This window comes from Rhynchophorus ferrugineus, unplaced genomic scaffold, assembly GCF_030347505.1.
Source record: "Rhynchophorus ferrugineus isolate W39M unplaced genomic scaffold, kcgeb_rfMv2 rfM3, whole genome shotgun sequence".
NCBI classification, from domain to species: Eukaryota; Metazoa; Arthropoda; class Insecta; order Coleoptera; family Curculionidae; genus Rhynchophorus; species Rhynchophorus ferrugineus.
This window is the reverse complement of record NW_027472582.1, coordinates 45,256,713-45,275,154: the sequence shown is the minus strand read 5'-3', so window position 1 is coordinate 45,275,154 and position 18,442 is coordinate 45,256,713. Positions and strand designations below refer to the sequence as shown.

The window sequence follows — 18,442 nt, the reverse complement described above, 5'->3', positions numbered from 1 at the left end:
GTGCCCATACTAATATTCAATGCAGCTTTGTTGCGCTAAAAAATATTTCCAATAGAAAACGCAACTCTGCAACTTAGTATTTAACAGTATCGATACTATCGATTTCATTATCGATCGTACTAACGCATTTTACTAGCTCGTGCCTGCCAGAAGAAACTGATTAGTGATGCAGTCTGTTTCTGTCTCTGACTATCTAATGACTTCAGCCTTTTCACTCCGTATAATAATAAGCAGCGAATTTATCAAAAAAGCAAAGCGCCAAAACTTTTCTCGGTTTATAACATGTAATTTTTATCATTAATGCTTTAAGAATTTAGCAGATGTTTGATAATCAGACGAATATTGTAGGCTGATTCGGTTACATGTTCGAACTTATCAGACAGAATTTTATCTCTTTTTAACTAGATAAAATTATAAAGAAAACATGGTCTGCTTTTCAAACAATTTTACAAATTGCGACAGGCTATACATTAAACATCTTGATGACGTTAGTTCACTGATATTTTGAATAGACTATACTTCAGATGATCAGCGATTTTGTATCAGCAAAAAAATCACATATTTTTTGGCTTTCTCTTGGTTTTGTGGGACTTTTAGCAAATATAGGAACATGCAGAAAGTTCAAGGAGAAATGGCTTATCATGAGATATGAATATAAATTAAATTTGATACATTTGATTGAAAAATTGATTATAAACTATCGTTATAGAAACAAAAAATGAAATCAAATGATTTTTAATACTAAGAACCTTCGATCTCAAATGAATCGTTAAAATTCGTGACAATCTACAGATATTCTAGATAATTCATCGGACCATCTGTATGAACAACAAGCTAAGTTCATACTAAATTATATTTGGATGATTTTTTTCAATACGGAACTTATATTATGTCTAAAAGATGGGTAAATTCATAGCTAACGTCAATATTTCCAATAAAATACATTGTTTTTAATACAATTTTTCTTCCTTTAAAATTTAAAATTATTTATGTATTCCATATATCATTAATTAAAAGTAATAGTTTGATGAACTAGTGACCTTTAATACTATTAGCCTTTAAAATACTCAAAATTATTATCAGATATAAGTAAAAAAAATACCGTTCTGATTAAAAGCAATAATATCGGCATTCTTTTAATAAATGAAAAGGCGCCAATCCAAATTGTTTATATAAGAAAAGTTATGTGGGATATTCGATAGAAATGAAAAAAGTGTACATCTAAAATGACCGAAATTAAACCGAGAGAATGTCAGGAATGTCCCTCTACATCCAGTATTTTCCAATAAATGACCAACTTAATCTTTCCCTAAGCATGTGGCAGAAAAGAGCTTGGCATTTGGCCCATTCCATTCCGTCTGATATAGCTCCTCTAGTTATTTATCTCACAAAAACAGACCGAATAAGCTGTATTAGTTAATTTTACTTTACACAGACTGACAGTTTTTGTTGGGCTGTTATATTTTTTAAATGAGGATGTTGATAACCATCCAACATTAATGTTAAACTTCAATTGATTATATTATTATTACGTTAGAAGGAGTAAAATATCAAAATAATATATACTATTAAAAATCAATAACGAAAAAATAAAAACATTGTTTTCTTGAAAATATTTTAATTAAAATGCTAAATCGGGCAAAACCTATTCTATAATTTATCTACTGGTCAGCAATATCCTTACTAAATCGATTCTATATGCCTCTATATGTATACTTTTTAGTTGTAAAATCAAAAGGTTTTATTCTGAAACATATCAGGCTATTTAATTGACATTTTGGTTTCAATCTGTTTTACCACAATCGATCGATGATGATACCAAAATACCAATCAATTTTCCCGTTAAATTTAATGACAATGTAATCAAGCTAATTTTGCAGGCAACGATATTTATGTGTATGTAAAATATCCAATTTGAGGCACAGAAAATATTTACACTAAAGATATGTAAATTTCTTATAAATTTAAAATACATAAGCTTTAAAATTATATTAATAATACCAAATAACTTTCTCTAAGTAATTATGAAATCCTCTTTCATTACAATGCTTGCAGCTGAAACGTTCATTATTCAAATTATTCAAACTAAGTAATTTTTATTGCTTTTGCAAATATTAAAATGAAAATGTTAGTCATCAAAGACCATTATTCTATACTGTAGAATAATATCTTAAATCTACAATACCATATTTTATTTTTTTCAGTTGTTTTATAACGTCCAATTAGATGCCAAATATGATGAATCAGTTAATAGTTTACTACTTAAAAACTACTGTAAAATACCTAAAACCTTATATAATATTTAACAATCAGTCTAATACTTTATTAATTGTTTAGTGTTTCTTTAACTTTAACCTGATCATTTCCCATTTGAAGCATATTATTTAATTCAATTCATAATGACAACCTACAGCTCTTGAGCTCAAGTGTGACCGCATGTTTTCATGCCAGAGGATGACTTTGAGTGTGTTCACGCTATTGCTGTTTTTTTGCAAAAATACGTCATTGTCGTCGTTTCATTCGCTTTTAACAACTCGTAAAACACTACACCTTGCTAATCACACGATATACAGAGACTTTATGTACATGAATATTCCGCTTCGGTGAGTATATAGATAGCTCTCTTGGACTTACCCATGCGATTTTGCGCTTGAAATTGTCCTATTAATTCCACTTTTCATAGCCAGATACAATACTTCACAGAAAATTATCTTTTTTGTCTGGTAAGTAATAAAACCGTTAATGTGAAACGGTTTGAAACTGTATTCTCAGTCTATATGTGATGGCCATTTTTCCTCTTTTTGGATCTCTTCCATCGCATGTCAAGTCTGAAGACAGTTGACTCATGAACTACTAGCTCTCTGAAAGTAGTTGAGGTGTTCTCGACCAATGAGACTTCAAATATTTTTGTCCTCCATGCCAATGACATCAGTATCACATAGTCGAAATCAAAACCGACAGGTGAGTAGGAGCATCTTCATAAATTTCTAAAAGTGTTTATAAATTGTAAATTCTGGGAGTTTAATTATTACAAGGTCTTAAGTGTGTAATCTGGAAAACTGTTATTTTATATAGAAAAATATGAAACCATTGAATTTAGTAGTTTAATTAAATTGTTTAGTATTTATTTGAATTAACACTTCACATTTTCACCGGTAGATATCACCAATCAAAATACTACAAGTATCTAATATATCAGGTTGTCAACCGTTCTCCATTCACATTCAGAGCACTTCTCAGTTCCAGCATTCATGTATCTACAACATTGGATAAAACAGATTTTCTGTACTCAGTATAATCCGCTTCTGGAATATCCATGCTACTAAATAAGATAATATACTAACGTAAAACAAATGAACGCTACAGTATTTAACACGATCTTGCGAACAGCGGCGCTATATTTATTGCCAACGTAATTGCATGTTATTACTGTAAATGTGGCATTATTAAATTTAATAGTGCTCATATATTAAATAAATTTGCATAGCAAATTCTGAATAAAATCACAAAACGGTTAAACCGTTTTACATATACTACATCCCGCTTGAATTGAAACTAATTCCTTTTCATTAATACTTATTAATGCCATGAAATTAGCCATGAAGTTTAAACGAACAATTATTTTCATTTAAAATATAGATTATTGTTAATAATAATTTTATTTTAGTTCGTAGAAAATAGTACATGATAACGTATATCTTAATATGAACACACAGGTCTGCAACAAAAAAAAAACTGTTTTTTGAACTAATTTCTATGCATATTAGTTTTCTGATAACGAAAAGAATATGAAAAAATCCCCAGGGCGAAACTTATATCTAACAGAAGTGTCTTCCTCCTAGTTTAGATGTTGTGAGAAGAGTTCACTCCCTATATTGCCCGAGACGTATTAGATTATTGCGCTAATATTAAAATTTAGATGGGTGTATATTATGTATATGTATTAGATCCAATACGATAGAGCACAATGGCGTCTGTCACAAATTCTTCAGCCTTAAAGCCTTAAAGCAGTTGTGTGTTAATAATAATTATTTGTTGTAAATTCCTGTAGGACATTCCGTACACTTCAAAGAAATTCAAAGAGTTGGAATTGGTTTTTCTTAAATTAAAATATAAAGACCACAGTTGGCAGGTGTGTGGCGATTTAGATTTAATCATCACTGAATTTGAACTTGTTCAAATCACTAAACCAACATTTGACCGTTAGTGAAGCTTAAAGTTAGGAGAATTCATCAAATACGTAATTTAAAAGTTTCAAGGCCTTTCACAAGCAAATGTGTGTGTGTCAGTGTGTCAGAAGGTGTTTTTGTCGGACCAGACATTGACGGCTTATCACTAGCCCACATTTCATTATGTCCATGATGGATCCCCGAAAAGAAGAGTAGATAGATTTTAAGGAGGTCATAAAGACATGTTTAGGCAAAATTAGAAAAAATATTTAAACAAATAAAATTTACTGACAGAATGTTGAATCCAAATTGTATTTCAGAAAATAAATAATTGCAGAAAGCAACAAAACACCACTAATAGTTTTGAGGAACATTTTTTTCAATTCAATATTGCCTGCATATTGTTATACCAATATTTCAATATTTTCGTAAATTTACGTACTTTGTAAGACATAACTAAGTTGTCAAGTCTGTGTCACAATTCTGCTTGTAATTTTTTTTTTCAATCTTTATTTAGAGACATCAAGTAATATAGCCAAACCTTCAAACTTTATGGATTAATCAGAGTTTTCTGCGTAAACTATATCTAAGTAACTACTTCTAAAATAGGAAACTTAATATTTTGTTGAATAATCAGTAAAATAACAGAATAAATATAAAATAGACAGGACTATAGATACAGAATTGAATTCTTTAAAATGTCTATTACTATCTAATAGCACACCAAGTGCACACCGAGATACATTTTAAACTCCTTCCCAAAACAAAAATTAAATTTAAGTAAAACAAGCAGGTACGAAAAAGAAATAATGTTTTTGCTACTTTCAAACAAAAAATAAATAAATAAAACTAATTTTAAACGTGCGAAATATTGATGATTACTCTGAAACCAAGACGAAAACATACCATTCCTGAACAACCAATTTTCACTGATAATCATGGAATTAAAAACATATATGAAATATAGCCAACATAATAATGTAATAGTAATGGTAAAGTAACAAAGAGAATTGTTATGGCAGGTGTCAATAATGAAACAACAATAATGTAATAACAATAATATAGTACTAGTAAAACAAAAAAACATTAAAGTAGTAAAAATAATAATAATGACAGACTGAAGAGTAGCGCTGATAAATAATAATTTTGATAATTGTAATAACAAATATAAACATTTATAGCTTCTAATAATAACAATGATAGACAGCGATAATCGATCGCAATGACAAACATGCTAGAATAAGGTACGGCAGATACATAGAATACGAAGTGGATGGTACGCTACGTATGCTTTTTCATCACTAACATTAACTACAGTGCACATTCAATATGATCAATGAACAAGAAACACTCTAGATTCCCTGTCTAAGTTAGGACATCCCTATAGAGAAAAGCTGAATTAATAAACGAAATATTTGTACACTCAATTCTCGCTAGCTCCAGCTCCATAAACGTACGAAATACTTCATACATACGAAAAACCTAAAGGCAAATATAGTTCTTCCAATAAAGCAGCCAATGCACGTCATAGATGACGTCGAATATACTACCAAATGCAGTTTGTAACAATGTAAAATTCGTTCAAAACTCTGACCGGGTTTTTTCTTTCCCACTTTACCCTAGTTAAATAGAGACAGAATGCTGTAGGATGTATTGGAACATATAACCGAGTCAGCCTATAAAATTCAATTTGTGTTGGTACTGGTCGATACTGTTGTTAAATGTCTACAAAAGTTCTTCAAATCATTACTGATAATAAATAAAGCTTACAAACTAGCAAACGTTATAAACTAAAATACTAAGTTAATACGTCAACATTGTGACGTGCTGATATCATAGACTTTGATGGGCATTGACTATTAAAATCATAATCGCTAACCATAATCGACCCGATCGGAATTACTGGTGTCGATGACATTTATGTATGCTGCAAATTATTAATAATCTATAACTGATGTTCATTTTTACATCATTTTCTATCTTATAAAAATAGTTATAATTTATACTTTATAGCTACAGTCAAAAACGCTATTATATTCAATTCTTAAGTAGTTTAAAAACTGTGAAAAAGGTTAAGAATAAAAAAACAGAACTAGAATACTCTCTGAACAAACTCACGATATTAACATAATGGACCTTTCTTAATTTAGACTGCACACAATGGCTGGATTAACGTACTGACCCTTGGACATACCAAATGTTACATCTGGAAATAACAGTCCATATCATATGACCCAAAAATGTAGATGCTAATTGGCCTTGTTATAGTATTCCAGTAACAGCAACAGAACAAATGAAAACGAAAAAAATAACAATTCCGCCTTGTTGATTTTTTTATCATCGTCTTTTCAAAATTCCGAGAAAGGAACGTATGCCTCAAAATAAAAAGGAAACAAAATATCGCATTAGCAAAAGTTTGCGAATACCATAAATATTCGGAAACCAATTTATATATTAGGTTTCCTTGAATTTCATATGTTTCTGTGTTCTTAAAAATTTAATGTAGGAAATATAATTCAAAATATTTCGCTCTTACACAAGTAAAAGTTTTATGAATAAATGTTCGATTACGCCTTACTTATATATTCATTCTTATTGTCAATATGTTGAAGTATTACAGTATTCCTATATCACAATATATTGTTAGATATAATAGAATACTGCATAATACATAACCACTTCATTCTATTCAAGTCAATCGTCAGCGATCGTTTGTATAGAATTCGGCCCATTTTTGGTCAAAAAAACATACGCCGACCATTAAAGATTCGAAAAAAATATAGAGAGAACCTTCTATTCAGTTTCCCTATCGGTCTCAAAGGCAAATTTATACATTGTCGTTACTAAAACCTGTCGATCTGCGAGCTCAGTTGTACTGTTAACAGTTTATTGACATCGCTGAGCGGCGCTGTGTATATTCAGATCTGTAATTATGGGGAATGTAGTTTATGGCATTGCGAAAATCAAAACTATAGCCGTAAATATTAATCAGCTGTCCAAACTGTCTGATAATCACTATCCAAACTAATGCTTTCAACGTTCAATTTACTGATACTTTGTGCATATATTTCAGTACAATATAATATTTTGTAATATATATACATTAGGTTTAAACATTGCATTAAAACATTTTTTTGTTTCAGGATTCTACAAAACTGTGGTTTGAAAGCGATACCATCCGACGCTTTAAAATCTCTAGTCAAATTACAAACATTGTAAGTTATGTGTATGTATATTTGGGTGAAATAAGCTTTGAGAAGAAAAATATCGTCACTTATGTACATTTATATCACTCTGAAGGAAATTTAGAACAATCTGCGGATAAAAATTATCACAAAAAAACTATTTACTATTGTGAAATATCGCTAAGCGACCGATTAAATTGCTACTGTTTCAAGTTAAAATCAATATACTGTGTATAGTCATTTGAAATACCTGCAATTTCAACTCGGACACTTTCAGTCGATAATTCATTAATCTTGTATAATTTTGTAATTTTTCTAATATGGTCGTTCCATTGTCTCCCATTTATTATTATTGTTAATTTTCTCGCTCATATTTTATTACCTAAACTCGTAAGTTGAGGAAAAAGTATTTTCAACTTTTTCTAATAGATGTCTTTATCGTCACATAGTTTTAGTAATAAGTATTCAATGAAGCCATATTATAGTGCGTTTGAAACAGAACAGGCCTTAAATGTCCAGATGTAAAGGTAATGTCATTCATTTACTCAGTTAAAATTTAAATGCTTTATAAATAGAGACTCGAACACGTATTTTCCATAATATTTTGCTTATTTATTTTTCTGCTAATACGAAATGGACGCCAGTGGTCATTTTCATTCAGGAAATTTCGATTTTATAGTTGAACCTTGCCTTTTAAGTCAGTTAATATTTGGAAAAATCAATGGAATTCTTTAAAATATCGAAGTAGAACAACATATTTCATCGGGCGTCATCACTCCGGAAATAAATATCAACTATGAAACAGTTTTTGAAAAGAATAACTATGAGCGAGGAGAAATCGATCATGTACAAGTATTGTACCTGTACAATAGAGCAGTGAACTCACGTCATCTAAAGTGATAACTTCGACACATCGCATGTTGCCGCATAAACTCTGGTTTTTAGTTCATTTTGGCTTCGATATATAACAAAATTCTAAGCTAAATAAAATAATGAAACAAAAATAATATTATGAAATATAATTTATTTTAACATTATAGCACATTTAATGCATATATTATAAAATTCCACTACCATTACCCTGTCACAATAATTGTCAGTATTAAATCATAATCTCACATCCGGAATGTTTCATTCAATCACTGTCATTTTCGGAAATGCTGTTCAAATGTATAACGAAGCTACTAATTTTCTATCTATCCTACACTACTTCACAATTCCATGAGTTTTCAGTTTCTTCTTCAGCATGCCTGACCGAGTTTATCCAAACCAAAGGTGTCATTGTAGACGATGCTTCTGTACACATATTTAGGCAGTTCTTGCTTGTATGTACTTCTCGACCTGCATGTCTATTGTAATACTATGTGGCCATATAGCTCAGCCAGCTGATTTACCATGTATCTTTTTTACGTATATTTCTAAAAAAGTAAATGACACAAAACGCAATTTAATATTTTCTGTATATTTACCGAGTAACAATTTAAAATAGTTCACTCTTTAGGATGTTTGTGGATGGTTCATTCCTTCATGGTAGTCACCGTTCGACTTATCGATAATTATCTAATAATAATAATTTTTGTTATCATCTTGCCATGCGATATCTATATACACAAATTTAAATAAGTCTTCCTCGATTTTATAATATGCTTTTAAAAATTATATTATAAGCAACGCATGAAAGTTCCTTTAGACCTATTCATGGATTACCTTTACCCTTTTTAAATCCTATATTACCCAGCAGTTTATGTGAATGTTCTTCAAGAGCTGCATTTATCAAATTTTTTTATGGTTACTTTCCAGACTAACAGTTTCCTGTAGTAATTCGGCTAAATATTTCATATATTTGATCTTTGAGAGAGCTGATATGAAGGTGATTTTAAGACGTCACCCGCTTTGTATAAAGATGGATTGATTCGCCCAAGGAGGTGAATCCAAGGTTACATTGTTTTTCATTTTTAAGTTATTTTAGTGACTGTGTCCCTAATAATACTCAGTACAGCTGCAATACGCTAAAACTATTTTGAATAAAATCTGCAGCAACTTTGTATTTAACGTATTTTATTAGCAAGAGGGGGCCTCCACTAGCTCATTCCTATTCCAAGTAACTTTTTAGAGACTAATAAGAATAAGAAGAGAATAAATAATAATAATAATAACAATAAATAATAATATAGAGAATAAGCGTTTTAAAAGTTTTCAAATCCGGCAAAGCGTTAAAATACCGTTTGTGTTCTTTAACAAACGGACATTTGCAGGCTAATTCTGTTACATATTCGAACTTACTAGGTAGCATTGCATCTTTTTTTAACTAAAATAAAATAAGAAGGAAAATATTGTCTGATCTTGAAACGAGTTTACAAATTACGGTAGGCAATACATTATGCCAATCATCTTGATAACGTGAGTTCAATATTATTTTAAATAAACTTTAGTTGTCGTTATATATATATTCATGTATAACGTAATAATGTGTGAAAAAGATCGTAGTTCGCACATGATGTGAGCATAGACAGACCTCACAAACGATTTTTAAAAGTAAAGCCGTCAAAAGATGTTAAGTATTTGCTGATATTCGAAAGGAATTGTTTATTATAAGCTACTCGAATCTGGTTAAATCATTAGTTCAACCTTTAATTCGAAATATTTTAGAAGCATAAAGCTAACTTCAGTAGACTTGTGAAAAAGGCTTCATTCAATTTATCACTCATAAATCTCGGAAGTTACACTGGCGAAATTATGTTTTTCCAGAAAAGTGAAAAATTAAATAAATCCTAAAGTTGAATTTGTACCTTGCTCAAACTGATCGTTTAACCTGGATTGTTTACACCTCAGTTGGGACGAGTTCAGAAACTGTCTTCGGTACATCAGAATATTGCTATTGATTTTTTTTTACATTAAAAATAAGTTTCAACACAAAATACTTTTTTATCTAGTATTAAAAAAAATATATTCCACTTGTACACTATTAATGTAATATTGCCACATAACATTTTAAGATTATTATTATACAAACATCATAAACATCTCTCACCAGTAGCGCCATTTAATTATAAAAGCGGAGATGTTAGTCCAGATAAATAATATATTTTCAGTTTTACTTTAGATATATCTACTATAATTACCACAAAAAAAATAGTTGAATTCAATTGTATCGCATAGCACATCCGCTATCAATCACCAGCATCGCAACATCCGTTTCAATCGCCATCCATTCGCAGCGACATTTTGTTTATCCTTAAATAAACTCATACCGGGAACCGCCGCAGCCCACTCCCGATTTTCTTCCACGTGAGATCGCAATGAAACGTTGAGGCTTCTTTTTCGCCTATTCGCCTCCCAAAGCCGACGCAGTAAATCAACAATAGATGAATGAACCCCAAACATAGATCTTCCTTAACAAAGAGATCCCCATGATAAATTCCGTGGCGTTCGGCCGCCATCACTCCACCCCGGCCCAATTCCACCAGCTAAAAAGAGATATGGGGCGGTCGTGATTCTATTATTTTGAAACAGTAACATAAAATATCTTCGACCTACTTGATTTCCTTCAGCAATTGACTGTACCAGTCGTAGGCCTCTTGTTCAATTTCAATAGGCTAGACAAGATTGAATTAGCGTTACCCTTTTAATAAAAGCGTTGTCCAGGAATTAGGTATTTCTCGCACTAATTGAAACTAGCGAAAAATAATGTAAAACCGATGAAGCGAAATATAAATCTTAGATGTCTCTTATTTAAATCGACTATTTTTGAATAAGTATACATAAATATACACATCATATGCATTATTTATTTGCAAATATGCATTATTATTAATTCGCACAAATAGAGGTAATTATTTATAAATACACATAAATGAGGTTTATTTATTAAAATTAATTTCGTAATATAAAGTGATGTTTTAACACAAAGAAAATGTCGCTTGACTTAAATGTAAAAGTAATTGTTGATTGTAACGTTTTATTTACAATAATAATATTTGGTGTAAAAATATGAGTACGCCTTTTATAGCTTACGCAATTGCCACTTATTTTGGATAATCCTTTTGATTGATAGATATGATAATAACCTTTCAGTTTAATATATGACTTAACATTAATAAATTATACATAAAGAAGACACTAATCAAATCTGTCATCTCAACTTCTCACTGAGTTGAAAATATCTAACTTTACACCAAACAATTTTCTCGCGAAAAATGTTATCACTATTATACAATACCTTGATAGCTGTCTGCTCGAAAAAAAGTACTTGTAAGAATTGTTTTGACAGGCCCACTAAACAGTTTTACTGTGGAGGATCAAGAACTGAGATAAACACAAAAAAGTGAATACGTGGAATTGAAACTATTTCATATAGAGCCATAATAAATAGCGGTATATATTCCCAACCTTTACAAACCATCTAAATGGTCTTAAACCAAAACTTGGGTTGAGTGAAAAAATTATCTATTGGCTTGCATCAGATTGTTATTGATTATTATAAAAAATAGTTATCAGTCACGAAAATTTCAACGGCAAAACCCGGATAAAATTAAGTAAAGCAAGTCCATTTCACCGAAAACTACATTGTACCAATATAATGCTGTGTATTTTGCGGAATCGATAATTGGGAGAAAATTTAACCAACAATATTATTCGCAGCTACACTACGTCATAAATGAACATGTCCAGAATAAATGATCATTATTACTAAACTTAATGTGTAAAGAATCAACTATTTCGCAGTTAACTATATTCCTTGGTCTAATGGCAATCGCAGTTACTTATCAACTACTACTAGGTACAAATATACTCTCTTCATTTCTCACTTTAAAAAGGTACTTTATTGTTTTGTAATTAAGTAAGTACTAAATTGGTACAATATATGAATATTTCCATTATTTTATCCATCTTCTTGGCAACATGGCGCCAATAAACATCTCATGAGTCATTAATATTCCGCTTCGGTGTCAATGCCGATAACCCAAGACTTTTTGATCTTGAGATTGCCGTAGTATATTCATTTTCCAATGCCAGTTACAACTCGCCACAGAAAACTGTTGTTTTTCTGGCGATTAATAAAATTTAAACGGTATTCCCAGTCAATCGAGTGATTGCCATTTTCCCTCATTTTTGATCTCTCCCATCAAATGTAAACGTTTATAAATAGTTAATTCGTCAACTGCTAAGCTGCATGAAAGTAATTTGAAAGTATGAGCTAGATTTTCGTCTTTAAACCTTTTTTGTCTATCACTAACATAAAAATCACCATTTTCAAATCGTTCAAAGTGAAACCAACAATTGAGCTATAATGGAGTACCATAAGTATCTGAAATCGTTTAATAAACTTCAGAAAATAGATTCCTTCAAGACAAAACACAAAAGTAATGATTGTCGAAAATGTAAGTTTGAGCGTTACATGATTAGTGTCTATGGTAGACCGAGTAGACAATCTATTGTATGGCAGTATATGGTAAACTCAATAATACCGAATAGAATAGACCTGAGGGACGTCAAGACTAACGTTAGAAACTATTGACTGAAAACTACTGTCGACTATTTCAGTCGCTATTTTCGGTCCGACTGATTTTACTACTATTTACTATCAACTGTTTCAGTCGACTACTTTTAGCCACTATTTTCTGATATTTTCTGCGACTGGTTTTGTATTCTGTTTGTAATATTTTTGTAAATAACAATGTATATTAATATAGGAGTATTTAGTAACTCTATTTTTCAATATGATTTATTAATGTAGTAGGGTAAAAAAAACAACGTTGGTTGTTTTTTTTGGTTGTTAAACTAAACAAAAGTTAAAACAAAGGTTGTTAAACTATTTTACTTGTGTTAAGTTGGTAATTGTTAGATATTATTTGATTGACTTTTTCGATTCTCTCTCTCTCATTATTTGTTCAAGGCTTTTGAATATTAAAACTTCTCTCATTGAAGTTTCATAATGTAACGAATAATAATATTAAAATATTTCTGATTAACTATGAATAATATCATTATTTTATTTAAAAAGTTTATTATTAAATTTATAAAATATAAAAATAATTTTACGTCATTCAAACTCAGCAGGTTTAACTTTTGAACATAATAGAATCCAGCAATTATCGGTCTCCTTTTCTTTCACAAAGAAAGTTTACGAAGGAACACATCTCCTTCTCACTTATGGCACCGTTGAAAAAATACATTCGTAATTACACGTTGGAATGAAATAAAAATTACTTTTACTTTTATTATATATGTCATGTTATTGTTATCTTTTTTTGTATCCATACGGGACGGAAAATCAAACAACTATTTCCGTCCTTTACACTTTCAAAATGAATACGAGAAGGAATTCGCACATATCCGTCTGTTATCAGGAATGGAAAATCAATCGAAATGTGTATTTGACTAAAATGGTAGTTACTATTTTCTGTCTCCAGTTTTTTGAATATCGACTACTTCGACTGCTTTGCGACTATTCACTGTTTCGACTGTTTTCAATCGATAGTTCCAAATGTTAATAAAACTATCGAATTTAACAGTTAGATTGGGTCTTTTGACAGTTGTTTATACCAAATTTTTCCCAATAGATATTAGTGACTGAAATATATGTAGACACCAAATATATAACTTTCAAAATGAAAAATAACTATTTGAGATTGAATTTAAAAAACTACTCTATGAAAATAGCCACGAATTAGAAAAAAAAATGACTTAACATCAATACCGTGTCGGACATGTAATAAACGGAAATGTTATCAAATTATTATTAGAAAACCTATTACAGAAACAGGAATATCAGTTATTGGTGTAAACGAAGCTGGTGCGAGAACAGTAAGGCGGGCAAAACCGTTGCAATTTCTCCACGCGTAATTATAGCGCCGAAACCGTAACTCTCAAATGTTTCTGAATTATAGCCGTAAAAATTTATACAGGAAATTCAAAATGTCATCTGAATGTGGATGCTTTTAATTTAACAAACCGTTAAAAATGAAAGTTAATCTGATGACCTAATAAAACGTTAACGTCGAGGTGGAGTAAATTTCCGATTTACAATCATACGATTAAAATTATATCTTATCATGATCTTTATTTAGACACTTACTAGTTGGCAATAATTATTGAAGTATAAATTACTGATAATGATTAGCACATACATGATGAGAATGTATAATTCATTTAATGTTTCATATAATTTATTAATATATTTATAACATAAATATATACATGTAAACTAATTTTCAAAATATATATTAAACAACTTATGCACTTTAATCATCTGTATATTTCATTTTTCCCACTATAGACAAGTTGGTAGCAACGTCATCCCGGATATCGACGACGATACCTTTCGCGCGACGCCGCATCTGCGCAGCCTGCGCCTCGATGGCAATCAACTGCGCAGAGTGCCAACAAGAGCACTAGCGGCGTTGCCACGTTTAGAGATTTTGTGAGTATTTTCCCGAAATACTATCGGGAATAGCTCGCATGTTAGCCTAGCACAATATTCTAGCATGTGTATCCTGTGTTATTTGTATGTGATCTGATATATATATAACTCACGACATTGCATGTATGTTTGTATACTGTAATTTATAGCATGTATATTTATAAGTATTTGTTTGAGCATGTAATTTGATTGTGGTGAGGGTATTTATTGCTAGAAATTTTTTTTGTTAGATATCGACTATTATCTGCCAAAACAATTAAAATACTATATAATTTTAAATAATACAAACACATAAGTTATGGACACAACATTAAGTTATTTCTCGCATTCTATATCATGTTGAAAATATCTTCAATATAAAATGAATAAATCACCTTTCGAAATAACTAATAAATCTATTTTTAGGCGTGCTTCAACATTCCTAGTAATGTTTGACTTTATAGTCAACACATTTACACTTCGATACGCACACTTTTGATAAGGTGTAACAAAATTATTAAAATCCAGATAGAGCCTTCATGGTCAAACATGAGGATGTATATATGTAATGGACGATTTAGCTGATACGCAGTCTAAATATTCATTAAGGGTGCACTGGGTTTTCATCTAATAGGTTTAGTAATTCATTATCTGCGAACTGTTTTGGTCATCCAAACCGTTTTTTATAATTGGCATAGGTATAACTGCTTTTAAATAATTAAAAGCGACATTTATTATATGACGGAGCAGCATCACCATGATTTTTAAAACTATTACATGAGCATCGCCATCGGATCTCTTCACTATTATTAGCGTCTGTATTTTATTTTATGATATTTATTCTTCTGAATTATTCCACTGAACAACTCAATAATACTAAATAAAATACTGTTATTTTATGTAGAGAAATGTTAAAACCATCGAATTTAACAGTTAGGTTAGGTTGTTTAACAGTTATTATATATTTGTGACATTTTCACGAATATGTAATGAATTGAGACTGGTCCTTTTGCTGATGTACAACGGAGATAATTCTGGATTGCAACATAGTACAATAGCTACAGCTGTGTACATGCTATACATACGCTATAGGTAAATATCAAGCGAAAATGAACCATTGGACTGAGTAATGGAGAATCTGGTACTAGAAATAAGGTACTGTTGTATAAGGAAAACGTTGAGCCCTATGGACAATACTTTAGAGATTTGAAAAATATTAACCAAAGACTTGCCTAGAATCTTGAATAAAGATTTATTCACCATATCAATGTTGAGGCCGGCTTCTCGATGACGAGGATCGGACAAGATAACTCAAAAGGACTAAGATTTTTGAGCTATTGTAGTATAATATTAGTGAAATTGCAAAGCACAGTAATAGTGTACAAGTTAATGTTATGATATTTTTATAGAATACTGAGTGCATCAAGAATCCAAGAATTCAACAAGACTTGCAGTTGCATCTTCTGAATAATCCAATTATTAATAATATTTTTCGATAGGTTTCGATATCAAAACTAAATACAACAAGCTGTGTGTGAGGTACTAACAAAACCCTTTTTTTCATTTTAAAAGGCCATCCAATAACATTCTAATAAGGCAAATTCTACTTGTTTCACACCAAGATCGTATAGTAATTTAGACCATTCGATTAAGATGCAATAATCAGTACGCAGCTGAGGAACAAATCTATCGGCGCATATTGTAATAGTTTGTAACCCAGGGCTGGAACGGTTTTGATGAAGAATATTCTAGTAGTACTTACAGCAACGTATTTGTTGAGAAGAAAACTCTTTCTTCGAACGCCAACTATGATAGTAATGAGAATATAACATCATTCAAATATCTATTGTAGCTTCTGACTGTGGTACCGATTTAATTAGGCCAACTTTCAATCACATATATCCTGCTAACTTTGAGCGATAACCTGATTTGTATTGAGTTTCAGAGCATCGGTCTGTTGCGGCTTATTGACATAGACCCCTAACTTCCGAAAACTCCACAACATAAAATTTAACAGAATCAAATCTCTCCATCTTGGTAGTCAATTGAAACCTCTCAGTGAAAAATAACCATTATCGCCGTTTTGATCTCCACCGTTCACAAAATAACAATACGGACAGTTGCTACTGCTGACAGAGGTTAATCAGGATGTTTTTATTAACTGTATTTAATTCATCATTTCTAAACATCCCAACCATCTTCAACCTCCCAACTTCATCATAATCACAATATATTCATTACACAGCAAAATATTAGATATATAAATAGACACGTCCAAAGCGATGAAGAATAAGCTTTGTCATTTCTAATACATTCTTCGGAATAAATTCATAATAAAATTTACGGAAAATATAAAAACCTATGAAAAATTATATAAAATCAAAGAGTACAAATATCTCAAAAGACTCGTATTAACAATAGTAACTGGGATACATTCTAACAACTATTTTTTTGTTCCCTTAGCATTCCATAATCTGCCCAATGGGAAATAAGATTTATGTTATACAAGTAGAAGATCGTTTCACGAAATCATCTTCTATACCAACCTACAAACTAATATAACAATTAGTTTAGCTACTATTCTGTGTTATTCTAAAAACCATTTTATATGTCTATTAATCAGGTCCGATGGTAGTAAACGTTTTAACCTATGCACTTCACTGACATAGCGTATTAAATTATTTAACAAATGCATTCAGGTTAAATGACACTCTTTTAAAGTACTTTATACTAGCACTTCAAATCACACTCGTTATGGTTTCCAAAGAGATATCGCGCTGAATTGGTTTCTTACTGGCATAATATAGGGCATTGAATATGGCATCTAACATTTTATTTTGGAATATTTATATTGTACCCTACACCTCGATACCATATGTCCATATGGGTCTAAGAATTGACTACAGCAATATCTTATTATCCAAAAATAACTTGGATTTAAAAGTGTTTACACTTTATTAGTACATATTTCTTCCTATTTAAGTGTCGATCCAGATGCATAATATATACACAGATATTTAATATTACCTGCTCGCAGGAATTCATGATTATTAAGATTTACTGGAGGAACAGTCCTTCTGCGCTATGTGAACGTCAGGTGAATAAGTTTTGTCTCATTTACGCATAAAGCGCCATGTTTTCAACCACCACCAAGTTAGTGGTTCTTTGGAACTGATATTGGATCCTCATGAGAAAATCGCCGTACCGTCAGCATATGTTGCTACAGAAGCGGTGTTTGAGGTAGGTACGTCAGCTCTAACCAGGAAATATAACAATAGGCCAAGAACACTACCCTGCAAACCATCTGAATATATCGCGTAGAGTTTAGTGTATTCGTCACCCGATTACACAGTGAAATGCCTGTCTGTTAAATATGACTTTAGTAGTTGAAAGTGCGGATGGGGCAAAAGATTAACTTGAAGTCCAGTGTGCCATATCTTATTCAAAAGTTTCAAATATATCGAGGAATGCAGCCGAGCAATTTTTTTTTGCTTAATTTTCTTTTTATTTGATTGACCAATCTGTGAATTGCTTTAGTGTTCCGCGTGTGTTATGGAAACCAAATTGATAGTCTGGAATAATATTTTTTATTCTATAATTACTTTGAGCCTTTTGATATATAGTTTCTCGAAAACCTTGGATATTACAGAACTGGCTTATAGGACGATAAGAAGAACATTTTTTTC

The 18,442-nt window shown here is 30.9% G+C and overlaps 1 protein-coding gene across 2 annotated transcripts in view; it reads left to right on the top strand.

Annotated features, from left to right (window-relative positions):
* Window positions 1–18,442, top strand: part of rk (G-protein coupled receptor rickets) — a 331,265-nt gene that overhangs the window by 274,871 nt on the left and 37,952 nt on the right. Inside the window, exons 5-6 of one of the 2 annotated variants that reach the window (XM_076401101.1) lie at window positions 7,313–7,384; window positions 14,634–14,777. In XM_076401101.1, coding sequence (XP_076257216.1) covers window positions 7,313–7,384; window positions 14,634–14,777 — 216 coding nt within the window. The remainder of the gene's footprint in view (window positions 1–7,312; window positions 7,385–14,633; window positions 14,778–18,442) is intronic. The other variant, XM_076401102.1, reaches the window with a different exon arrangement.